At 43.4% G+C, this 22269-nt stretch overlaps 3 protein-coding genes across 4 annotated transcripts; 2 read left to right on the plus strand and 1 right to left on the minus strand.

Moving 5' to 3' along the window:
• The first annotated feature begins 150 nt into the window (after positions 1–150).
• LOC105284704 (probable dolichyl pyrophosphate Glc1Man9GlcNAc2 alpha-1,3-glucosyltransferase) lies at positions 151–2550 on the plus strand. The gene is made up of 7 exons (XM_026972118.1): positions 151–330; positions 439–711; positions 925–1093; positions 1156–1365; positions 1435–1674; positions 1805–1950; positions 2053–2550. Exons 1-7 carry the CDS (start codon positions 185–187, stop codon positions 2477–2479), a joined length of 1611 nt encoding a protein of 536 aa, XP_026827919.1. The 5' UTR covers positions 151–184; the 3' UTR covers positions 2480–2550.
• A 645-nt stretch (positions 2551–3195) lies between these two features.
• On the plus strand, positions 3196–20105 carry LOC105284708 (chromatin assembly factor 1 subunit A). Its single transcript, XM_011348436.3, has 10 exons — positions 3196–3481; positions 3592–3686; positions 3935–4782; positions 4876–5027; positions 5106–5530; positions 5612–5778; positions 16812–16960; positions 17309–17360; positions 17465–17603; positions 17884–20105. The coding sequence occupies exons 2-10, from the start codon at positions 3602–3604 to the stop codon at positions 18861–18863; spliced, it is 2997 nt and encodes a 998-aa protein (XP_011346738.2). The 5' UTR covers positions 3196–3481; positions 3592–3601; the 3' UTR covers positions 18864–20105.
• On the minus strand, positions 6041–16797 carry LOC105284707 (oocyte zinc finger protein XlCOF8.4). Of its 2 annotated transcripts, none has more exons than XM_011348435.2 (5): positions 15297–16797; positions 8141–8396; positions 7572–7805; positions 7216–7361; positions 6041–6945 (listed from the first exon to the last, which is right to left on the minus strand). In XM_011348435.2, the coding sequence occupies exons 2-5, from the start codon at positions 8394–8396 to the stop codon at positions 6646–6648; spliced, it is 936 nt and encodes a 311-aa protein (XP_011346737.1). In that variant the 5' UTR covers positions 15297–16797; the 3' UTR covers positions 6041–6645. The 2 variants fall into 2 exon arrangements, with proteins under 2 accessions (XP_011346737.1, XP_019888944.1); XM_020033385.2 differs by lacking the exon at positions 15297–16797 and adding an exon at positions 8586–10493.
• Positions 20106–22269: the final 2164 nt, after the last annotated feature.

The following is a 22269-nucleotide window of genomic DNA, read 5'->3' on the forward strand; positions in this document are numbered from 1 at the left end:
CGTGGCACTCACACTTTGCCGCGGGTAAATGACGGAATTGTCATGGACGGTAGCTTTCTCGTCGAGTATTCAATTTAGCTAGCAAGATTGTCCTCGGACACGAGAACAACCGCACACAACCGGATCGCTTTGCCGTCCGTCACACGACGCTTACCTGGCGAATGGCAAGTTTAGGTTAGGTAGCATGTCAGCTGGGGAGAAGAGTGTCCTGAGAGAAACGCCGGTGGAACAGGGTGGAAAAGCGTCCCTCCTGGCTCCGGGGGTGGACGGCACGCTTCTGCGAACGTTCCTCCTTATCACCTGCGTGAAGGTTCTCCTAATTCCTACCTAGTACGTATTTTACGAAATTTTTTTCCAACCGGTTGCTTCAGTGGCAAAAGCTGATTCGTGTAGATTGTTTACCGCGTCAATAATTGTTGATTGAATTTATTCCTGTAGTCACTCTACTGATTTCGAGGTGCACCGCAATTGGCTCGCCATCACGCACAGTTTGCCTCTGCGAGAATGGTACGTGAACTCGCTGTCTCCCTGGACCCTCGACTATCCGCCTCTGTTCGCGTGGTTCGAGTATTGCCTCAGCCAGGTGGCTGTGCTCTTCGACCCGGAGATGGTCAGAGTGGAGAATCTGAATTACGCATCACTCGCCACCATATATTTCCAGAGAGGCACTGTCATATTCACCGATGTGGTATTGGCATATGGAGCGAGAGAGTAAGCGTATTCACAAAATCCAGTGTCGAGAAAATTGAACTAATCTTAGAAAAATTTAAAAAAATATCTTTTCTCATTGCGATTGCAAACTAGTAAGAAGCTATATTTCTCAGTGAAGAGATGAAGAGCTTCTCCTTTAAAGATTTAATTTTGGAAGATTTTTTTCATGTATAATGTAATCATTTCTAACCCCCCTCCTTTTTCTTCTTGCAGAGCAAGCAGAACGTTTTGCAAATCCGCGAGCAGCTGCGCAGCTTTCATATTTCTATCGCTGTGTAACGCGGGGCTGTTGATAGTGGATCACATACATTTCCAATACAATGGTTTTCTGCTTGGCGTGTTGCTGATATCCCTGGCGAACGTCTCGAGGATTGGTGAGCAGGTAAATCCTGGAAGCAGGAGTATCCTGGAATTTACTTACAGTAAAGAGCAGTTCGTTTCTAGACTTCAGTACTGCGAGGTGCCGCGTGGTTCGCCGTTTTACTCAATCTGAAACATCTGTACCTGTACGTGGCACCAGCGTACACCATCTGGTTACTGAAGTCATATTGCCTGAACAGCAACAAATTCTTCAGACGATTATTTACACTTGGATTCATCGTTCTGACCATCTTGGCGGTGTCCTTCGGCCCTTTCAGTGCTCAGTTACCACAGGCAATAATATTTTTAACTTGCAAATGCCCTTTTATTGTATATCTTACAATTTAATCCTCTTTCCATTAGGTAATTTCCCGTTTGTTTCCGTTCAAAAGGGGCTTGGTACATTCGTACTGGGCTGCGAATGCTTGGGCTCTATACATAGCCGTGGAGAAAATCCTGTCCGTGATATGGAAGAATCTGGGATGGTTGCGAGACGCTAAGTCTGCAGTGATGACGGGCGGTCTGGTGCAAGAGCAGAGTTTCCTCATATTACCCACTCCGACGCCAGTTGTCACGTTTCTTCTCATTTTTGTGGCGATGGTCGTAAGTCTACTCATGCAACACAGAAAGAGTAATTTAACTCGTTTTCTATTACGCGTTTTACTTTTTATTATTTCCAGAATCGTTGTACAATATGGATTAACTAATTGTAACTTTGTTTAAATTGTTACAGCCTGCGTTGTGGTGCCTGCTCTTTAAGAAGGCCTACATGAATTCGAAGTGTTTCGTCAGGTGCGTTATAATATGCGCGTTGAGCTCGTTCATGCTCGGCTGGCACGTGCACGAGAAAGCGATACTGACTGCGATCATTCCTCTGTGGTAAGTAGATTAAAATACGCAACATAAAATACTTCATTATTTTACGAAATGTATATTCGTTTAATTGGAGCGTAAAGCGAGCTAATTAATAACGATTCTCAGCATCCTCGCAGTGACGGACGCGGGAGACGCACGGATATTTATAATTTTAAGCAATGCTGGATACACTGCTCTTTTGCCGCTGCTGTATCCTGCTAATTTATTTCTCTTAAAATTATTATTGTCTCTGGCACACGTGCTTTCGTCGATTCTGGTGTTGACTAATCAACACGGCGAGCCTCTATTGCGATTGCACGAAAAGCTATACCTAATACCGCTACCGTTAATCACGATCTATGAAGTAGTGCTGCACAAATCGTTGTTTGGTGAAAAGTTGCCGTTTCTACCGTTGGCGTTTACTTCCGTATATTGCGCAATTGGAATAACTTATTGCTGGCTATCGTACTATTACATGTATCTGCGACATAGCAACGATGTCGAAGCAGCAGAAAGCAAATTGAAACGCCGATCGAAAGACAAGCTATCTTAAGAAGCACGGTCGCTCCTCTCGAAAGATTTGTATATATTTTAATAACAAAATAAAACATTTATATTGCATAAGAGCAATAAATATATTATTCCCATTATTATTTGATGCACAATAAGAAGAAATATTCTTCACATGGATCATACAGCGAGCCCTCCTTGTCCCTTTAAACAAAGCGAATGGCGGGTTGCCACTCTGCAGGCGTCACGAGTCTGCCATGAAGTCTACTTCAAAATTAATTCCTAAAACTTCCGCTACTTTTTTCGATTGAAGTTGAGGTAGGAGAACAATTCAACAATGGGTCAGACGTAATTGCCCTTTTCAGGTAGCATGAATTAATAGAACTACAAAGAACGTTTTATTTTTGAATAGCATAGCAATTGCGGATGAAAAGAAGTTTTTATCTTCAAGTATTGTGATCCAATAGCGGATAAGAGGATGACAGAGATTGCAAGAATTTTTTATTTATAAGTAATATTATTCAATGAATTAATAAACAAGAATAAAGATGGTAAATGAATAAAAAAATTAGATAAACGTTTATCGTTTATTAATAAGACTTAATAAACGGATCAAAGTTTTACTTTCCAGACACAATTTAGAGACGAATTTTAAGCAGCGAGAAAGAGATAAGAGAAGGCGAAGAGAGTTCAGATGACGTTACCAGGCAGTTTCCTTATTTCACGCATACGTGTTTCGCTTTTCGCCACTGGAAGGACGCATTTTCCCGCGGATTTTGTTCCAGTTCGACGTGATCGCGCGATACTTTATTGTTAATTTGCATAACGTTTTTCTTGATCACGCGAATGGTTTGCGTTTGGATTGATATATTTCCATAGATCTCTTATTGTTTGCTCAAGAACACGTCATCCGCGCAATCGATTAAATCGTTTAGTTGTTTCGGCTTCGTCTAGGTTATGCCGCATTGACAGATCATTCTGCCTACGTTTGTTCTTAATAAATTCTTCGCAGAATGCGTCTCTGAGGACGGATCGCAATAACGAGGTAAAATCGCGATTGTTTAATTGCCAATTTGCAACTGCGTGCAACTACTTTTATACTTCAACATCGTGACGAGAAGAACGAAGAAAAACTCGTGCGACATTTCGTTTCAGATTTAATGAAATGAAAATGATGGACGTTTCGATAGATGACGATGACTGCGCGGTGGAAGCAGTCAAGCCTGCGAAAAAGAAGAAAATGAAACAAGGTATTTTGTTTTCCTCATAAAATCGGCCATGTTCAGAAAATGCTTATAACAATGGGCTTCAATGTGGCTTCTCAGCTAATCAGGTGGTTTTTAAGCCACTTTTAGAGACGCTTTTACTGTTGTAAATACATTCTGAATATGGGCCATCATCCATGTACAAGAAAATTATTTTTATGTAGAACATACATGCTTAATCAATTATTATATTAATTAAACATATATTTATAATTAATGGTTCGTTATTTCAGCGCAACTACCGTTTCAAGCATTAAATTCTGCTAAATTGTCGCCAAGTACAAACATTGAGCCTAACAAGAAGAGGAAAGTGACATCGCCTTTAGTGAGTCTCAAAAGTCCCAAGGTATCTAAGTTGTCAAAGAAGGATCACCTCAATCAGAACATCTTAGAGGATGAAGAGGAGAATGTGAGAGGAAGTAGTAAAGAGTGCATCGTAGTATCGGACGATGAGAAAAAAGACGTTCAATCGGAGCAAAGCGTTGACGATGAGAAAAAAGACGTTCAATCGAAGCAAAGCGTTGATGATGAGAACAAGAAAGGTGATATCACGCCTAAGAGGAGCTCTCTGGGAAAGAATAAGAAGCTGGATAAATCGCAACAGAAATCTGGTGCCTTAACAAAATTTCTCAAAAAAACAGATAGGAAAATTACTGCCGACAGTGACGGTAGTACGCGTGAGTCAAAATCTAGACAAGACCTTCAAGATACATCCGTGCAGGAAGAAAAGAATGAGGTTTCGTTGGATGAAAGCTTGGAGCCACAGTCTTCAGACAAATATAAGTTGCAAATGTCTCAAGGAAAGGAAAGTCCCAGTGTCCATAATGATAAACAGGCGGAAAGTCCTTCCTTCCAACAGTGGGACTCTGATGTCGCCGTTTTGTCTTCAGATAATGAAAACCCGAGTGAGTTGGACGGGTCGACGTTGAGTAGAAATGAAGAAACTGAAGAATCCGCAGTGCCCGTTACTCCGAAAAGCGACAAGCATGTGATGAAGACATTAAAAAGACTGACGCCGAAACAGTTGGAGAAGAGGGAAGAAATTGCTAGGAGAAAGGAAGAGAAACTGAAATTGAGGAAGGTACGTTGTGCAGAGATTAATTCCGAATTTTTACATCTGGTTCGCAAAATCTAACGTGATATTTTATTAATCATTTTACGTTCCACTGTTCAGGAGAAAGAGAAAAAGCGAGAGGAAGAAAAGGCGAATCGACGGCGTGAGAGACAGGAGAAACAAAAGGAGAAGGAGGAAAAGGAAAGAATGGAAAAGGAGCAGAAGAAGAAAGAGAAAGAGCTGAAGGAGCTTAAGAAGCAACTGGAGATCGAGTACGCATATCTAACCTCATTTTATTACCGTTTTATTTTTCGTTGTATTATTGCTATAACAATTTTATTAATTTCCAGACAAAAACAGAAAGATAAGGAAGCGAAGGAGGAAGAACGCAGAAAACGAGAGGAAGCCAGGGAGGAAGAAAAAAGACGGAAAGAAGAAGAAAAGTTAGAAGCTGAGCGTAGAAAGCAGAAGGCTGCGTCGAATTTCGCGAGTTTTTTCGTCTCCAGGAAGCATGAAGCCAAGCAAATTGAGGAAGAGAGTGTCGTCGAGGTGAAAAACTTCATGCCTTTTGAAGTCAAGGCTGATATGAAGATCGCGCCAGTCTGTCGAAGAATGTTGAACGAAGGTGAGAAATCGTTGCTCGATGAGCAGCGTGACACGGACGTGCAGAAGTCCAAATTGTACGTCGAAGACCTCAGGAAGGGCAGAATCGTACCGCGCACTTCGTTGAAGACGTGGCCGCTCGAGGCGAAGGATGACGACATTATTCTGCTAGGTAAGATGTTGCTAAGCTATTGAAATTAGATTAATGTTCCATTTTCTTGAGTAATCTAATGAGTATCGATCGTTTGCACAGACGACGACAACGACGGCAGTTCCAACATTATAAGAGACGCGCACAACTTGGAGAAACACCGACCGAAGCTATTGCAGTTCAAGGAGAATCGTCGTCCTCCCTATTGGGGCACGTGGCGGAAGCGAAGTAAGGTCTTGAATTCCCGACGGCCGTTCGTGAAAGATGAGGTAAGAAGTATTATTATATTAATTATGATTGTTGTTCTAAATGTTGATTAGGAGCTCGTTAATTTGATGATATTGGATTTTAAAACTAAGAGCGAAAAATCGTGTTTTTTTTTTCGAAAAGATAATTTATTACAAATTTTAGATACTTTGAAATCCGATTTATGAAACAACTAGCTGTTACGTTAATAAACCAATGCGTTCAATTTGACATTTTTTAAGTGAAAAAGAAACGCTTGAGGTAGATACAAATAACACATTTTCCGTCATGAAAAATATTTATTAGCATCCCATACAATGCTGATAAAAATTTCTTATCGGAATAATTTTTAACTGCCGTTAATAGGGACTGGTCACACTAATATTAGGTTGAGTTAATCTAATGTAACTTTTTCAATTTAAAGTAACTGTTTAAAATTTGCTACCTTAAAAATTTACTTGACAAACCTTTCGATTGTCGTAGAAAATACAATCTTGATGTGATCTTGTAACACGATTTACACTAGTGGTTCTAAAGCAGAGATGTGTCTTTCCTTATCTTTCTCTCTCAAATTTTTGGCATCATTTCATTTATATATATTTTTAACAGTAAAATAAGGAAAAGGAAACTTGATGTTTTGTTTTCGAGATGGCATCGAAACCACATCGAGAATTTAAAAGAATGTTAGCCGCCGAAGATACCAAGAATCACCAGTTTACATTTTATTCCTTTAGCGCGTTATCTCGTACGCTAATTATCCTTGTAGAATCACTTTAAGTACTTTACTCTGGTCAATCTACATAAAAACTATACAACATCGTTTCGCTTGCGTCATCGGTAATGAATTGCAGCTCTCGTCTCGGCGGGATATAATGGGATATTGCGAAATCCTAGATTTCCGCGGGTAAAACGTCTATCTTGGCGCCGCGTAATCCCCTGCCGCCGTGGAACAGCGGATAAGCATTCTTTCGATGCACCTTGCGATGCTTGGCCAGGTGATCGCTACGCGCGAATCTCTTCGAGCACATCTCGCACGGATATGGTTTGACTCCCGAGTGCGATCGCCGGTGCCTTGCCAATTCATCCGATCGGCTGAAACGCCACCCGCAGCCAGACCAAGTGCACGCGAACGGTTTTTCACCGGTGTGCCGACGTAGATGAGCCTTGAGGTGAGATGCTTTGGCGTAGACCTGAAAAAAGAACGCACAGTATCACTATATAATTCATCGAGCTTGTTTGAAGCAACATCGAATTTTTCTTTTCTGAGAGATTTAATTAAAATTAATATTAAAATTAATATTAAAATATTAAAGTTTAATAAATATTAAAATATTAAAGTTTAATAAATATTAAAATTGACTCGATTATACTAGAATTGACAGCTGCAGGATAAAAATTGGCTTGATGCGAAATGATCGATAAAAATGTCAGGGACTTACGGTAAAAATAAAAAGACTCACCTTTACGCAGCCTTGGTAAGTGCATGGGAAGCATCGATCCTCCGCCGCATTTGCCAAACTGCGGTTCGTGTAATCGTGCGTCGCTAACGCGGCGGTAGCTGCTGACGAGATTAGCAGATTGTCGTCTAACTGGTTGTTGTTGTAATCTGCAATCGAGATGCATAATGTACAATGTAATGAAATACAACGTTAAAATAGCTTAATTATCGACACATAATATGTCTGAAAAATAACGAGATCAACATCAATTCGAACACTGGATGTAATAAGCTGTTACTTCCAACCTTCTCGGAATGACTATAATGACCACAATGACGAATAATGATTTTTGTAGCAGCGTTCGCAATCTATCGTACCTATCGTATTCGCTGCTAATGTGTTCTCCAATGCTCGTAAATCGATCCCCAGCACGAGCAGCGGTTCCTCGTATTGGGGCGTCTGTTGCGGATTAGGCAGAGGCGGCAAATGCAGGAATCCCTCGCACCCGGCGGTGCACAGCGGTGTTCTCTCCGGAAGACCGGAGTCCCAGTTCCTCTCCAAGCACCAGTCTCCAAGCTCCGAATCCAGTTCGCCCAACTCGCTCAAACAACCTGTAATTATCCGGATCTATCGGTATCGTCGGTACTCTAGATCATCGGTATCATCAAGATTATTATCTGATTAATTCTAACATCAATTCCAATATTATATATTTGGATCTTTTTTAGAAAATAAAATAAAATTCAATGCTGCTTCGAGCTCCACAATAATATTGCGCGTTGTCTTTTAGGTCTACGCCAAAGTAGACGCTTACACGCACGAAAAATATGGATGCAGAACGTCCAATTTTCGTGTGGCACGTTCGAGTCTGTCTAGAAGATCTCTGTGATCTGTAATCGTCGCTTTTAAATTACCGTTATTGTGTTGGTACGTGAACAATGCATACCCGATGACGTAGGCGTGTTGGTGATGGACCAGTCGTTCCAAGACGATTTAGAAGTTAAATCGGTGTAGCAGTCCATCGGGTTTGCTGCCACGTTGAATTGGCCGTCGAATATTCCGAAATCATCGCTGAGTGGGGTTGCGCACGATATCTCGTGATCGTTAGGTATTAGATTCATTTCGATCGGTGACAATAGCTGTCTGTCGACATTAGTGTCCATCGTCAGGCCCAGGGCGGAGAACAGCAGTTCGTCCGTCATCTGGAGATAAAATAAGTCTCTATAAGTGCTGCTTGAACCTTTTGCTCAATAATATCCTCTGCTTCATTTTTTCTTTTTATGTAAAATTTAATATTTATTTTCATATTACTTATATTATTATAATTCAATAAGAAATATCCAGTACAGAAATTTTTCGAAATATTCTAAAAGAAGATGTCCCAAACTCACGTCGAGCGTCGTAGCTTCCTCAATCATGATGATCGATCGGTCGGAAGCGAGGTCGAAGTATTGGTTTCACGTAGAAGGGTGGCTTCCCGTGGCGAAAATCGAAAATCGTGCGCGATTAGAATTTTCCAAAGAACAATTTCAACTAAACCGTGACGTGCACGTTTACATAATTGTCTCGAGGATTGATTGCAATATATTCAATCGCGAGGCAAATTAATTATTACAAATCTATATAGTTTATGATAGACGGATAAATGTCTCGCCCATTTAGCGTTTTGTTCAGCAAATGGACAGATCCAGTTTAGCTTTTTTTGATGTAGAAACAAATTTTTATTTATGTTTTACTCGATCTCCAAGAGCAATGAAGACATCCCTGATCAGGGGATTGACGTTACAAGGTATCAATTCAATGACATCGATAACATCGATGATATCTCTTCGACCGGTATATTCCGCTCAGAAACGATCAAGACAAGCAAGTCCTGAAATTAAGCAATGAACCAACGAGCGAGGTACGTGCGCGGGATGCACGCGAGGGCACGCGTCGCGGGGGCCGAAAGGCGATCGGTGCGTCACGACCGGTCGAGGGTCGTGTCGAGACTGCAACTGGTGGTCGAGCTAATCCTCCGGGCGTGAAGCATCGACGAGAGCGTTGTGACGAGAGAGCCGTGGCGCACGGCTCCCCCGAGATAAGGATGCTAGTCTGTGCCACCCGGTGCCGTCACCGCGCCGATCCCCAGGGACCGTCAACGTGCGATCCCAGAACACCGAAAGAGAGGAAGAAAGAGAGAACGCCGGCACCACCATCCTCGCAGTCGGCTTTATCCTCTCCTGGTGTTAATCAGTAGAGATGGGATTAAGTGTCTCGCAAAAGTCGTGAATCTCCGCGATCGTAGTCGGTATGATGAGCTTTTCAATTTTAATAGTTTGGTCCTGTTAAGTCTTGACATGAATGAAGACATTAATGATCATTTTCGAAAGTTTTCGCCAGAAATGGAAATGGGAGAAGATTAGAGAGGAAAGAGTGGAGAAGAGAATGAACGCTGAAATCTCAAAAGAACAGATGTGCCAAAACAAAGAAGATGAAGATGCATTTCGCATGTGTAGTAGAAGGTGCAAACGAAGGAAGCGTGTTTCCGAACGATTCGGAAACCAGATTCTCTATCGAAGAGCAAGACAGCCTTCGCGGATGCTATTACGAGTTTGACGAAGCAATCTGCATCGACTCTGCGATCGACACACATCGAACTTGATCCCATCCCTAGCCATCAGACAATCTAGCCGTTTAATTTACTGTCCCCCGGGCCGATAATCGCCGATAATGCTCGCCGCCGATTTCGCCGTGGGCGAGAGAAAAAGAAAGGAAGAGAGAGCTTCGTCCTCTCCTCGCCTTCTCGGCGATGTCTCGAGGATGTCGTCGCGCTGTCGCGCACGTGGCTCGGCCGCCAGATATATTGGCGATTCGGATCCGTGATGTAATCCGAGGAGCGGGCTGCTGGATCCGCTCTACGATCGGGCCCGCGCGGGAAAGTTCATCTCGGCGTATCAATGACGTCACGATATTACAGAGAACCTTCAACAAACGGCTCATCCTCGCGGAAAATTCACAGCAGAGGCATTCGAGAAGCGCGCTTGCGGCTTCTTCACGCGCGAATCAATCTTCAACGAGCGTATAATGAGGGCCTGAACCCGCGTTGCCGATTCGCCGATTGCGAAAAACGTCGTATCGGCCGCGAGCGGTTGACCCGAAACGCGTGGAATCTTTCCGAATTACTTTCGGCGCCACGAAACGGACGAGGAATGGAGAGGAAACGTAGCGCGAGTGCGTGACGATCCTCTTGCCGCGCGATGATCGCTTTGACCCAGAGTGCGACACAGGTCTCGATAAAGGTGTCCCATTCCCGAGCCACTGCCATTAGGAGTTCGATCGCCTGTTTATCGGTGTGAGGTTGACCTCAGATAAACGCTGTATTGTCGCTCAATTGGAGATTCGAGTTTGACCCGCGATCGCGCGGAAAATAACACATAGGTGAGATTAATCCGGCACCCCGATTACAACACTCTTCGGGGAGACTTCTCGCTGATTCTCTGGACGTTCTCGAGTCGTCCGGAATCAATTTTACGTTTGAACATCGGCCTGACGAGGAAAGGAGAGAAATGAAGAAAGCGAAGAGCCGAGAGGGTGAAATTTCTCAAGAATCCCCCGCTCGTATTCGAGTATTCAGGAATTTGCCCTCAACGTTCTGCAGTCTAGTTGCGAAACATCTCGCGGAGGCTGATAAGCGTGATGCAGCTTAACGAAAGTCACGGAAAGCAACTCGATCGCGCCGTATCCGCGTTAACGTAGCCTGCCATTATGACGATGGGGGTCAGATTCCTGGGTCGCCCGTGCGTACCGGGGATACGGGGACTGCTGGGTACCGGGTTCGACGCTGGGGAAGCCAAAGGGGACGCAAAACACTCCGGTATGAAATATTAAATACAGTGTAACGCAGCCTAGGCGATCTCGGATGCCTAGGCATCCCCTTGCATGCCGTTCGCGCGTCTTCTTTTTGCTGCAGCTTGGAAAACGCTAAACGCACCACCTCGGTGCCGCGTGTTAATTTCGAGACGATATGCGATCAGTGGCAATTTTTCACGGCCGTTCCTGATCGCGCGGCACACGCAACTATTACACGATCCCGCTTTGCGAGCTAATCGCGAGATGCTAAAAGTGAGATGCTAGTTGGTACCAGCGTTACGTAAAGGCATTATAAAATTATAGGTAAATAATTTGCAGCTGTTACGTATATCATGTTTTATATACAATATAATATTTTAATACACGATTATATAAAGTCAGTCAAAAAGTTTAATTCGATTTTCAATATCGCCATATCGCTGACGCGCGAGATATACACACACACACATATAATATATGTAATATAGGTAACACACACAATGTTGATAATGTTTATGTAATAAAGAATCATTATTCTAATTATAGACAACGATGGTAATTACTTAGTTCAATAATTTGTTTTTACTTAATGCAATAAAGTGAGATTTTTGACGCAAAAATCAAACCAAACTTTTTGACTAAATTTGTGTGTGTGTTATATATTATGATTATAATTATTATGGTTTGCAATTAACAATCATTCTCTCTTTCTTTCTTTCTTTTCACTTATCGATATTGCTTGCTTTTATGATAATGTTGCATAAATATAAATTAATACGCGGATCGCGTTAAAATGTTTCAAAAAATAGAACATAACGTTGCACTTTGCAAACTTACGTACGTTGATCGTCTTGTCAGTTGTTTTCCATTCCGAAACTCGCGTTTGCGTCGACTCGTTTGACGACTCGAGATTGGGAAGCGGCGCTAAAAGGTACAGGCGCTATCATGGTAATTGCGGCGCGTTATGAAAAACAGATCACGGCTTGGTGTGTGACGACACACAGTCGATCTCGTCCGCACGATGGACCGTTTATCTGGCGGATTTATTTTATAATATTATCTAGCGGACGCGCGAACGATCCGATATATCTCCGCGAGCGCTCGGATCCATTGCACTCGCGTGTTTCGAGAGAACTCGTGATACCGCACAGAAATAAGGAAAAAAAGCACGGAATTATTCTACCCCGAGAAGAGGGGCAAGGTATTATGTTTCTAGCGTTACGTTATTACAACCTAGAGATTAATGGATTGTTCTCGCGCACGGAATTCATGATATCTCTAATTTTTGTTTGTTAGCCATTTTAATGCGCTATTTTGTTATTTTATTAAATAGAGCTATCTTATATACGTTGATGATATCTCTTTAAGTAACCATCGTATATCATTCGCGAACATGGAAATCACAATCATCTTACGATTAGTTGGCGTGCTTGCGACTTTGAATTTTTATTTGTGAACGTAATGGAAATGTTTCTTTTGTTTTTTATTTTTTATCTCTTGTTACTTTCTTTTCTTATCTTCCTTATTTTTATCAATATTTTCTATATTTTATCAATAGTTTATTAACATTCTTTAAAATATGTAAAATATATGCACCGTGGCAACCGCGTTTTAGATTCTATATAATAATTTTAATTAAAAAACGTATCTCGCTCGCGTGTTGAAGGATGAAAGTAGGTGAATGAGTCTGCAATCATGCAATAATACGAAATAAGTGAGGGAATGGCGATCGATTTAAAGCATCAACGAACAAGCAAAAGAAATGGAAGTAGAGAGAGAGAGAGGTATCTGCTTTTACGCGCCGACATCTAATCCTGGCACGTGCGGATATCGGATTGATTTCGCGTTTTATACAGGAGCGATATCTCACGGTCGACGTATTACGCGCTACGTAATATTCCGCGAACACGACGCGCTTTCGTAATTCACGCGCGCTGCTTTAACCCTTTGCGCACAACCACGCGCTGTGTATCAGGTATCAATTTCTATCGGTTGCTATCCGTATATCGCGTCAAAGTTTCCTTGGCCTTAACAGATTCCATTTTCTCCGCGGATCGGATCCGCATGAACTCAGAAAACATATTTCTGAGGTTCCGTTCAAGCTTTTTCGCAGCTCATACGACATCCGTTCGTTCGCCGATCGTTGGAGATGATCCAATCAATCGTTTCCGCTCGATGAAATTTCGGTCACGTAAACTCGTGATCTGAAAGGAGAAAAGGATCGCTGATGTCAGTCTAGACACGTTCAGAGTCACGACGGTCATCAGTGACCAGCATTGAGCTTTCCGTTTACGCCATGACCGACTGGTGACCGACATGCAACAAATGTGTTGGACACGTTAATTTAATAATATTGTAACACGCATTTACGTATATTTGCAAGATAGAGATTGTTTATTAATAATTGAAAAGCCTAACGCAGATAAAGTGTAAACAACCTAATATTTCGATTTATTGCAATCATGGAAACGATTATACGGACATGCGAGGTAGATCCTAATAATCCAGCTGGCTAGAAAAGTCATCTAACTCTCGCTCATCGGTGAATGCGTAAATCAGCTCGTATTCGCGAAACTTTGTACCTTCAGACTGTCATCCATTCCGATCGCTTCGGGCAGTTTCAGCGGAAAAAAACTTCAGAGTTGAAGTCGGTTTACATTTATTTTCGCGAAAGTGCCAGCTGAGTTTGCGCTGGGAATTATGAAATTGGTTTCAACTCCCGATGAAATTTCGATCGCGTAAACTGGAATGTGGTTTGCAAGGGAAAGAAAAAGACCGCCGTTATCGGCGTTGAACGACGAACGAAGCGGATGCGTACGCGCGAGAACCAGCGTCGACACTCGTCCCGGCTCGTCGTGTATATTTTAATTAAAGTATCACTCGTGCGGTTGGCATAGTCATCTTGCCGATAGTGTGTTTCGCGCGAAATTTATGTGCCCTCGCGCAGATAACGCGCGCGTTTATCTCGTGACGCATTTTAAACCTGCATTACTAACATGCTCCGCTGCTGCTGCGCGCGTGCCATGTCAAGTGGATAATTAAAAGCTCGCTTTGCAACAAATCTCACAACTAAAATCTCACCTCCGTCAATCCCGCCGGAGAGCATCCGACGAGTCAAGAATCTCGATTTTACAGCTTCCATTTCCTTAGAACTAGACTTTATACCTTTCACCCCTTAAGACTTTCCTTCCCACGACGGAACTCGCGGGGTCCGATCGCGCTTTTACCCTCCAAGGGGGATGCTTCGCTTTTCCGGCCCCCGCTTCCCCGTCACGCGAGCGAACACACTGATTTGAATAACGAAGTGCAGCCCCGGTCGGATTATTGGGGGAAATAAATCAGTTCGATTGCCGGGACCTCCTAATCTACGGTGTGCACGACGAGGAGCACCGCTCGTAATCTTAATGGGGCATAAAACAGCCATTACAGATGGCCCGCCGGGCGACAACACGCTGTAAATAATGTACGGGCTACGTGGCACATGCATCGTGGACCGCAAACGCATTCACCGGGCCCGCGAGCCGATAACTGTGCCTTCCCTTTCGGCTTCCCGTTGCGGCCCTTTGCTGCGTGCGTGCCTGTGTGTACGTGCATGTGTGCGTATGCGCGCACATGAGAGTGGTGTGAGACATCTGCTTCGAGTTCTTCGCGCCTCCAATCGCGGGTAATTGTGACATCGGATTAATCCCGACGACAAAAACAACGGTGATCGTGAAAGAGTCATCGAAACAAAATGACATATTTGTTGAACATTGCGATAACACTTGGAGACTAACGACTTGTTAGTTCTGTAATTGAAACATTATTTTCTGTACATATATCTGTAAGTAATCGGATGCTCTCTACAGTTTTCCTCAGATTGTTTTTGTGGAGCGTTCTTGCCGTAGATTGTGGTTTTCCTTGCTCAATTCGACTGGAAATAGACGTTGTCACAACATAGATAACTGTATTTCCTTCTAAACTGTTTATCAAATTTCAGTCGACCTTCCCTTATCGAGAGTTTGATAGGATGTAGTCGCGCATTTCCTTGGTTTTCAATATTAAGTATTTAAATAGTTCAATAGTTAAATAGTTCATTATTAAGTATTTAAATAGTTCCTAAATCGAACCCTGGTCAAGCTTACTCAAAAAAATTGCCAGTTTCAAAATTATCGACGCTTCAATATTTTGATGAAAAATTGATTTGAGGATGACGAAGGAATCCGCGATTGAAAGCACGCTTGTGGTCTCTGGGACATCCTCGTGATAAATTAAGCGCCTGGCATACGTACCTTCGTATTGCTGCCAAAAGCTGCTTGAACGCACCTCCTCTTCTCCTTTTTCGTTTATTAGCAAAGGGCCGGCGATTGTTTTTGCGTTACTCGTCCTGGCGCGCGCGACGAGTGTATCAATCGCCGGTGAGATTACGTTTCTCCCCGATAATAAATTAATGTCTCGAGAGGAGTCTTGTAATTGATGCTCACGTAGGGATGAAATCGACGTTGATTTATCGAACAAAGGATGCTTCGCGCCGCGGCGTAAAGAGAAAAGAGACGAGAAAGAAAGAAAGAGGAGGAAAGCAGAAAGGGCGATTGAGGGAGAGAGAGAGTTTATCGACTTTTCGGCAAAGAAGCGCGTTTCCGCGACGCGGTTTTATATTGTACCGTTTCGAACTAATTGATTTCAATTATATGCCGGGAATTATCGCGCCTGGTCGGACGTGCCACGGCTGTGCGCGCAGAAGGAACGACGCGATAAGCGTTATCGTCGCTGGCACGCTCAATTCATCCCGTCTTGGAAAACCGAATTGCTGCGCGTACGTATCGCGTCTATGTGAAAATGGGAAAAAGGAGAAAAAAGAGAGCAGAAGGAAAGGATACCATAAAAAAGAAAAAAAAGAAAAATAGCTACTCCGGAGACACAAGCCACTCGTGCAAACGCCGCGAGTACAAAAGTGAAAATAGCTACTTCGACAAGCTACCAAGTTGCACACGAGTAGAACGAGACGCTGTATAGGTGATGTAGTGTCACGTATTCGCGTTAAGAAAAGAACACGAGAATCCAAGAGAAGAATGAGAGGACTCCCGGAAGATACTACATGCCTCTCGAAGGGCGACCTCGCGGATTATCGCGCAGATTGTTGCCTCGTTTCCTTCAATCGATTTCCGGTGAACGCGCTGGAATCTACTTGAACACTTGCACGTTTGACATCGCACGCGTTCAAACGCGTCTACTACATCTTGACAGCCGGACGTTTAACGGCCGGCTGTAACTATGTGACTAAGAGGATCGGCGGAACGTGCGCGCGGAGATGGTTGCGCGACGCCGAGATATCGCCCGTCAAGGAAGTCGCCCTGATATCGACGTCCTGCTTATTCATGACGAGTTCCGATGAAATTCCGGTGGTTTCGTGGTCTTCAACGTGAAATAGAGCAGCCGAGGGTAGAGATTACGATGCCGAGATACGACAAGACTGGACTATCTGCAAGTCGATACCGACTTCCTTGAGGAGCGATATCGGCGTCGCGCAAGTATACTTGGACGCAATGCGTTTTCAATGTGGATCGTCAAAATGCGGAATAATCCGTTGCTGAAGTCGAGAAAGAGACGGAAAGCTAAGGACACGAAAATACAAGCAGAATTCTCTAAAGATTCTTCTTCTCTTGAAGCTTTCTTCAGGGAAATCAAGAATAAATTGATTAATTGAGAGTTTAAGGGTCAGGATCGCGTGTTTGAGTGTTTGCGAACAAATATAAGACCAGATAGATACTTTTGCATACTATATGAATGTGCATTTTATTTTACAGAAGTGGTTCGATTATGAAGTCGACTCCGACGACGAGTGGGAGGAAGAGGAACCAGGCGAATCACTCAAGGGCTCCGACGATGAGAAGGACGAGGAGAATCCTGAGGAGAACGAATATGACGTCGACAATGAGTTTATGGTTCCTCACGGGTAAGCCATGCCAATATTTTATCAAGATTTCTAACGAAGGTGATGACTGCGCGAGTGAGGTACTTGTATCCTTCGCAAAGTATCGATACTTTAGAGAACAAGCAGCGATTCGTTGATATCGTTATTTGACTGAATGTTTGACACGCAAGAACGTGAAGAAAGTTTTAGCTCGTCTCGTGATCTTAAATTTCGTCATCTTTGCTCCATCGTGCATCCGTAATTACCATAAAATTGCATAAAGTGCTTCACGTCGTCAAGGATGCACCTTTCATTCCTGAAACACCTGTGCGCGTACCTTGCGAGAGAAGAGAAGGGGAAGAGATAAATTTTATTCACTTTGCCACGCAGGTATCTGTCCGACGAGGAGGCGCGGGCTGACGAGGAGGAGATGGAGGATATGGTAAGTGTATTATAATGACGGAAGTTGCAAAAGTTGCTCCCGCGGAGGCCTCACTTTGATGAGGTACAGATCGGCACGCGTAAAGCGTCTCATTCATGTTACAGTCACCGCACACGCAGAAGATGAAGCTGAAGATACTCGGAGAGCAGTTCGAGGCCGAGATGAACGCGAAAACGCACAAGCTCAAGCCGAAAATAATCGGATGCTGCTGGGAGGGAATTGACAAGTCGTTTCCGGAATCCGGTGAGTACATGCTTGTCTTATTTGGTGGTATACATTGCTTTATTCACGTATCGATTAAAAAATACATCTTATTTATACGCAATTATATATCATTATGCAATTATAACACTTACTAAATAATTTTTTCCTCGAGCATTTAAGAGTCGTTCGCGTTACCTTTATCGTGCTAATGTATACTAGTGGTATTAGTTAATACAAAATTATTATGAAAAAGTGCTAGATATTTGTAAATTTCTTATTATAATTATCATTAATTATTAATAATTATCGAATTTTTCAGTTCCTCCACACATCAGGGAGCTTTTGTCGGCACGGCGAGCATGGGTCCGCTGCGTACCGATCACCCTACCGTCCTCGACGACGACGGAGGACGACTCGTCGGCCAACGCGGAGTGCAAGACGCCGACGCAGTCGACGAGAGGCCCGAAGAAGACCAAGTTCCCGAACGAGGCGCTGGCGGACCTGATCCGGCTGCTGCACGGGAACACGCATGGCAGACACTTTCTCATGCGGGAATTTATGACATTCTGGAACAGAAAAGACGACGGTACGCTGTCGAAAGTCAGCGTGCTACAAAAGATCAACGAGGTCGCCAAGAGGATAGCGTGTCCGGAAAAGGGCCCGATGCACTTGAAATCTTGCTGGTACGTCAGCTCGGATATCCGGAAGCAGTGCCTGCCTGACGATGAGGAACTGTCATTGCCGAATCGTTGGACATACATCCTAACGCCGAGTCGGAAGAGCAACACGCAGGACGTCGCTGACAAGCCCGAGAAAGAGGAACGCGAAAAGGAGAAGGAGAAGGAGAGGAAGCACGTGCCGCTCATCACACAGTTTGCTAAGAAAATCACGCAGGAAGAGATGAAGAGACAGTTAACGAGACCTGAGGGGGAGGAAACGAGCAAGCAACCGACGCAGAAACTATTGAGCCAGGTCACGTCGAAGCTACCGTCGTTGCAGAGGCCGCCGAAACGGGCGACTTTGATCTCCGTCGGTAGGGGAGAACAGTTTCCGGAGAAGTCTCGTATACTGGCCATCAGTATTAACAAGAAGCAAGAGGAGGAGGCATCGACAAGCAAGGAGAAGAGTGACGACGACAACGACATTGTATTCGTGGAAAGTGCGAGCGATACGAGCGGAGCGAAGAGTCAGAAACCGGAAGCGAGTGATGAGCAGGCGAACTGCGACGAAGATATGAAACCGAGCAAGGGAGGAAATGCAGGAGCAAACGTAATTGTCATCGACGATTTTGTAGAATAAAGCAATTCGGAAGAATAGAGTGCGAGCAAACGGGAACCATGGATAAAAATATATGTTCGATTGCAAAAATGAACGGAAATAAAATTCCGCGCAAACGTATGCGATAAGATACGGTCAAAGGCGGTGCGGGAAGGCGGTAATATGGAGGAGGGAAAATGCTACTCTTGTGAGGGTGGGCAAATATATAATTGTCGAAACGTTAAGTAACAATGGCAGGCATAAAGCGAGAGAAAATACTATATTTCGCGCGTGCACGAGTAATAAACGCAGAAGTCAGCTTGCGATACATTACTTGAAAAGGATTTCTCGGGTCTTTCGAGCGGTCATCGGTATCTGTATCAATGATGCTTACCATATGAAACAATACTTCCTACATGTACAAAGCTTTAAGAATCGTTTTTCTATCCTTTTTTTATTATTAATGTTGCACTGTATTTTATAATTCGGGTAATCATTTTGCGATTGCGTTCGCCGGCGCGGAAAATCACGTTATAATACTCCGTAGTGAAAATGTTAGCTCATAGTTGGGTATGTCTTTAGATAAATATATGTGTATGTATGTATACAAGTCGTTTTATACGCGTATGATTATCTAATTGCTTAAACGAAATACTCCTCTTTGTAGGCAGAATTTCACTTTGTCATTGATCGCTGAAAGATCATAGTGTATTCATGATTGATTCCATCAAACAATTATAATCGCAAATCCGACAATAATTTCCTATACCGAGACTCGTGTGCCTTTCTTAGATGTGATATAAGGTGTCTTTTTAACGCGTAATTTCTAAAAAACGAAATTGCAAGAATGTGTAGAGAGAGAGCAGCTAGGATAGTGTTGTATGTTATTTCTTGCGCGATTCAGTGTTATAATCGGTATTAAATTAATTCTGTTCTAAATTAATTGTACTGTGAATTCCGATTCGTTTAAACTTTCTAAAGCTACCGTATATCGCTCCAATTGTAATCGTGATTTGAACGTGATTAGCCTCTTAAATGTCTAACCAAGATCGATACGGTGGAATTTCTTTAATCGGTAATATTAGACAAGATGCCTTAGAATAATGTTTCCGCGCTTTGCATTTGCTACATACAATGGACATTGAACGTTTGTGAATAGCGAAACGATGCATAAGTCGAATCCTGCATGGTGCATATCTAATATTTACGATAGGCAAATAAATTTTCTGTTGCACTGATTTTCTATAATGTTTACGATAAATAAAATATATTTTCTATTGCATATATAAGAGTCTTCCCTTCTTCCCTTCTACCCTTCTACCCTTATGTCGCAGAACGCGGACTCGGAAGTTCGTTTTGCAAACAGAATATTCGCAAAAAAAAGGAAAGGGGTAAAAAGGGAAAGGATACCAGACAATTTCGGGTAATCTGCAGTCGCGTTTACCGGGGGAGCGTGCCTCTCTCTTTTTCTCTCCCCTTTTTTTTTCTCGCTTGGACTGGCTCAGGGCTTCGCAATTGACAAGCACGAAATCGAACAGGCGCCGCCACCACCCTCTCCGGTCGTCATCGCCCGCGGGGCGATCCGTTTTTGGGTTTCGCGTTTTGCTCGCAGGGTGGAGGAGAGAAGGAAAGAGCTGAGACGGGAAAAAGAGTGACGCTCCCATTCCGGGGAGGAAGTTTTACAGTCGGTAGTTCGGGGCCCTTCGTCCGTACCTCCGGGGTGTACCGGTCCGCCGCAGCATATGGCCGGAATAACGAAAGGGCGCTCCCCGAGATTGCGGCAATTATCGAGTCACGTTACGAGATCCGTGCCGTTAAGATTGCCGCGGTGAACATAGAGAAAGCTTTTTTTGTAGCCTAGGCTACAAAAGCAGAGAATCGCTCGTAAGAGGAATGGAGAAGGGACGAGTTTTATACATGTGAATTACGCTAATTGCGTTTCGCGGGAAATGACCGAAAGGGGAGGAACAACGAATGTTCGCCGATATAGGTATCATGATGTTCGAAGAAACGTCATCTTTATTAAGACCACGTCACTATATATTTACTGAATATCAATAATTGGTGATAATATATAGTATGATCTTTTGATGTCAAAGACAGCAGCTGACCAGAAAATGGATCGCTATAGCAAAGGAGTATCCTGATCTCGAAGAAGCTGCAGCATTTCACCTCCCGAAACTGAAAGGGATAGCAGTGTTAAGAGCGCGTGTCCGTCGAGGAGACTACCGCAGGCATTGTGTTTGGCGCGGTGCAACAAACATATATATTCATTATGTATATGTAGCAAATTACCGTCCACTATGCGTGTACTCGAGTTCCGGCCAGAGTGCGCGCCGTAATCATCAGATTAATTAAAATTATAACTATTCAGATTAATTAAAGCTATAACTATTTCCATTCCCATGGGACATCCGACATTAGCTCCAGTGTTATTTGGCGCGAGAGGGAGAGAGAGTCGTTCTCTGGCGCGTGAGTAGCGTCCGTTAATTATTATTTGACAAAGTGAAAAGGAATATCCGAAAAATATGTACCTCCGCGTGACCACGTAGCGAAGCGCAGGGATGAAAAGAAGGTTGGCATTTAGGGATCCTCTCTCTTTCTCTCTCTCGATGTATCATATTCTTCTTCCGCTTTTTCGCGGATATTCACAACGTAATACTCTCGATTATTTCTCTTGCCTATCTCTTTTTGATATCCTGCTTTATCTTCCATAGGATGCGCGCAACAGAATTGCCGATGTCCCGCATCGCGAAATCTGAAAATATATTTTTCCGGATATGTTATACATTTCTCTTTCTGCTTTCTCTCTCTCTTTCTTTTCCTCTGTATCCACTCTCTTTAATCATACTGAATCTGAAACGGTACAAGAGTACGTAATCAATTTTTATAGCGTATAAATTTTTATGGCACGTCGAAGATAAGAAAGGAAGGACGAAATGCGCGTCGGAAATATCGAACTGTGAAGACACATGGATTGAAACGCGAATTAAGGTGTTCATTGGGGATTTGCATTGTTTGGCTTTTCGGCCGTTGTTGTTGTTTCGGTGAACACAGATGATAATAAAGCGAAACATGAACATTATGGAAGCGCACCGGTTACGTACGTCGAGGAGAGTTTAATCGGACGGAACTCGCAAAACAGCGTTCGCACCATCCTCGCATTTCAAGTGATCGTGAGTGACAAACAAACATGCACGAATAATTTGAAATGTGCGAATATTCGATCGATCCGACGCAAGCTACTTCGCGGAGACGACACGTCGCTTCCGCGACGAGATACGATTTCCACCCTGCGAAAGAGAAACCACCTCACCGTCCGCTGTCCATCTTCGGAGTCTCTCACGAGTTCAGGGAAAAAGCGGAAAAAGGTTTTCCCGTTCCTCTCGTTTCCCGATCCGGATCCGCGATCTCGCGGATGACGCGAGAGCGCGACGAGAAGAGGAAG

The sequence above is a fragment of the Ooceraea biroi genome, chromosome 9 (assembly GCF_003672135.1).
Source record: "Ooceraea biroi isolate clonal line C1 chromosome 9, Obir_v5.4, whole genome shotgun sequence".
In the NCBI taxonomy this organism is placed as follows: Eukaryota; Metazoa; Arthropoda; class Insecta; order Hymenoptera; family Formicidae; genus Ooceraea; species Ooceraea biroi.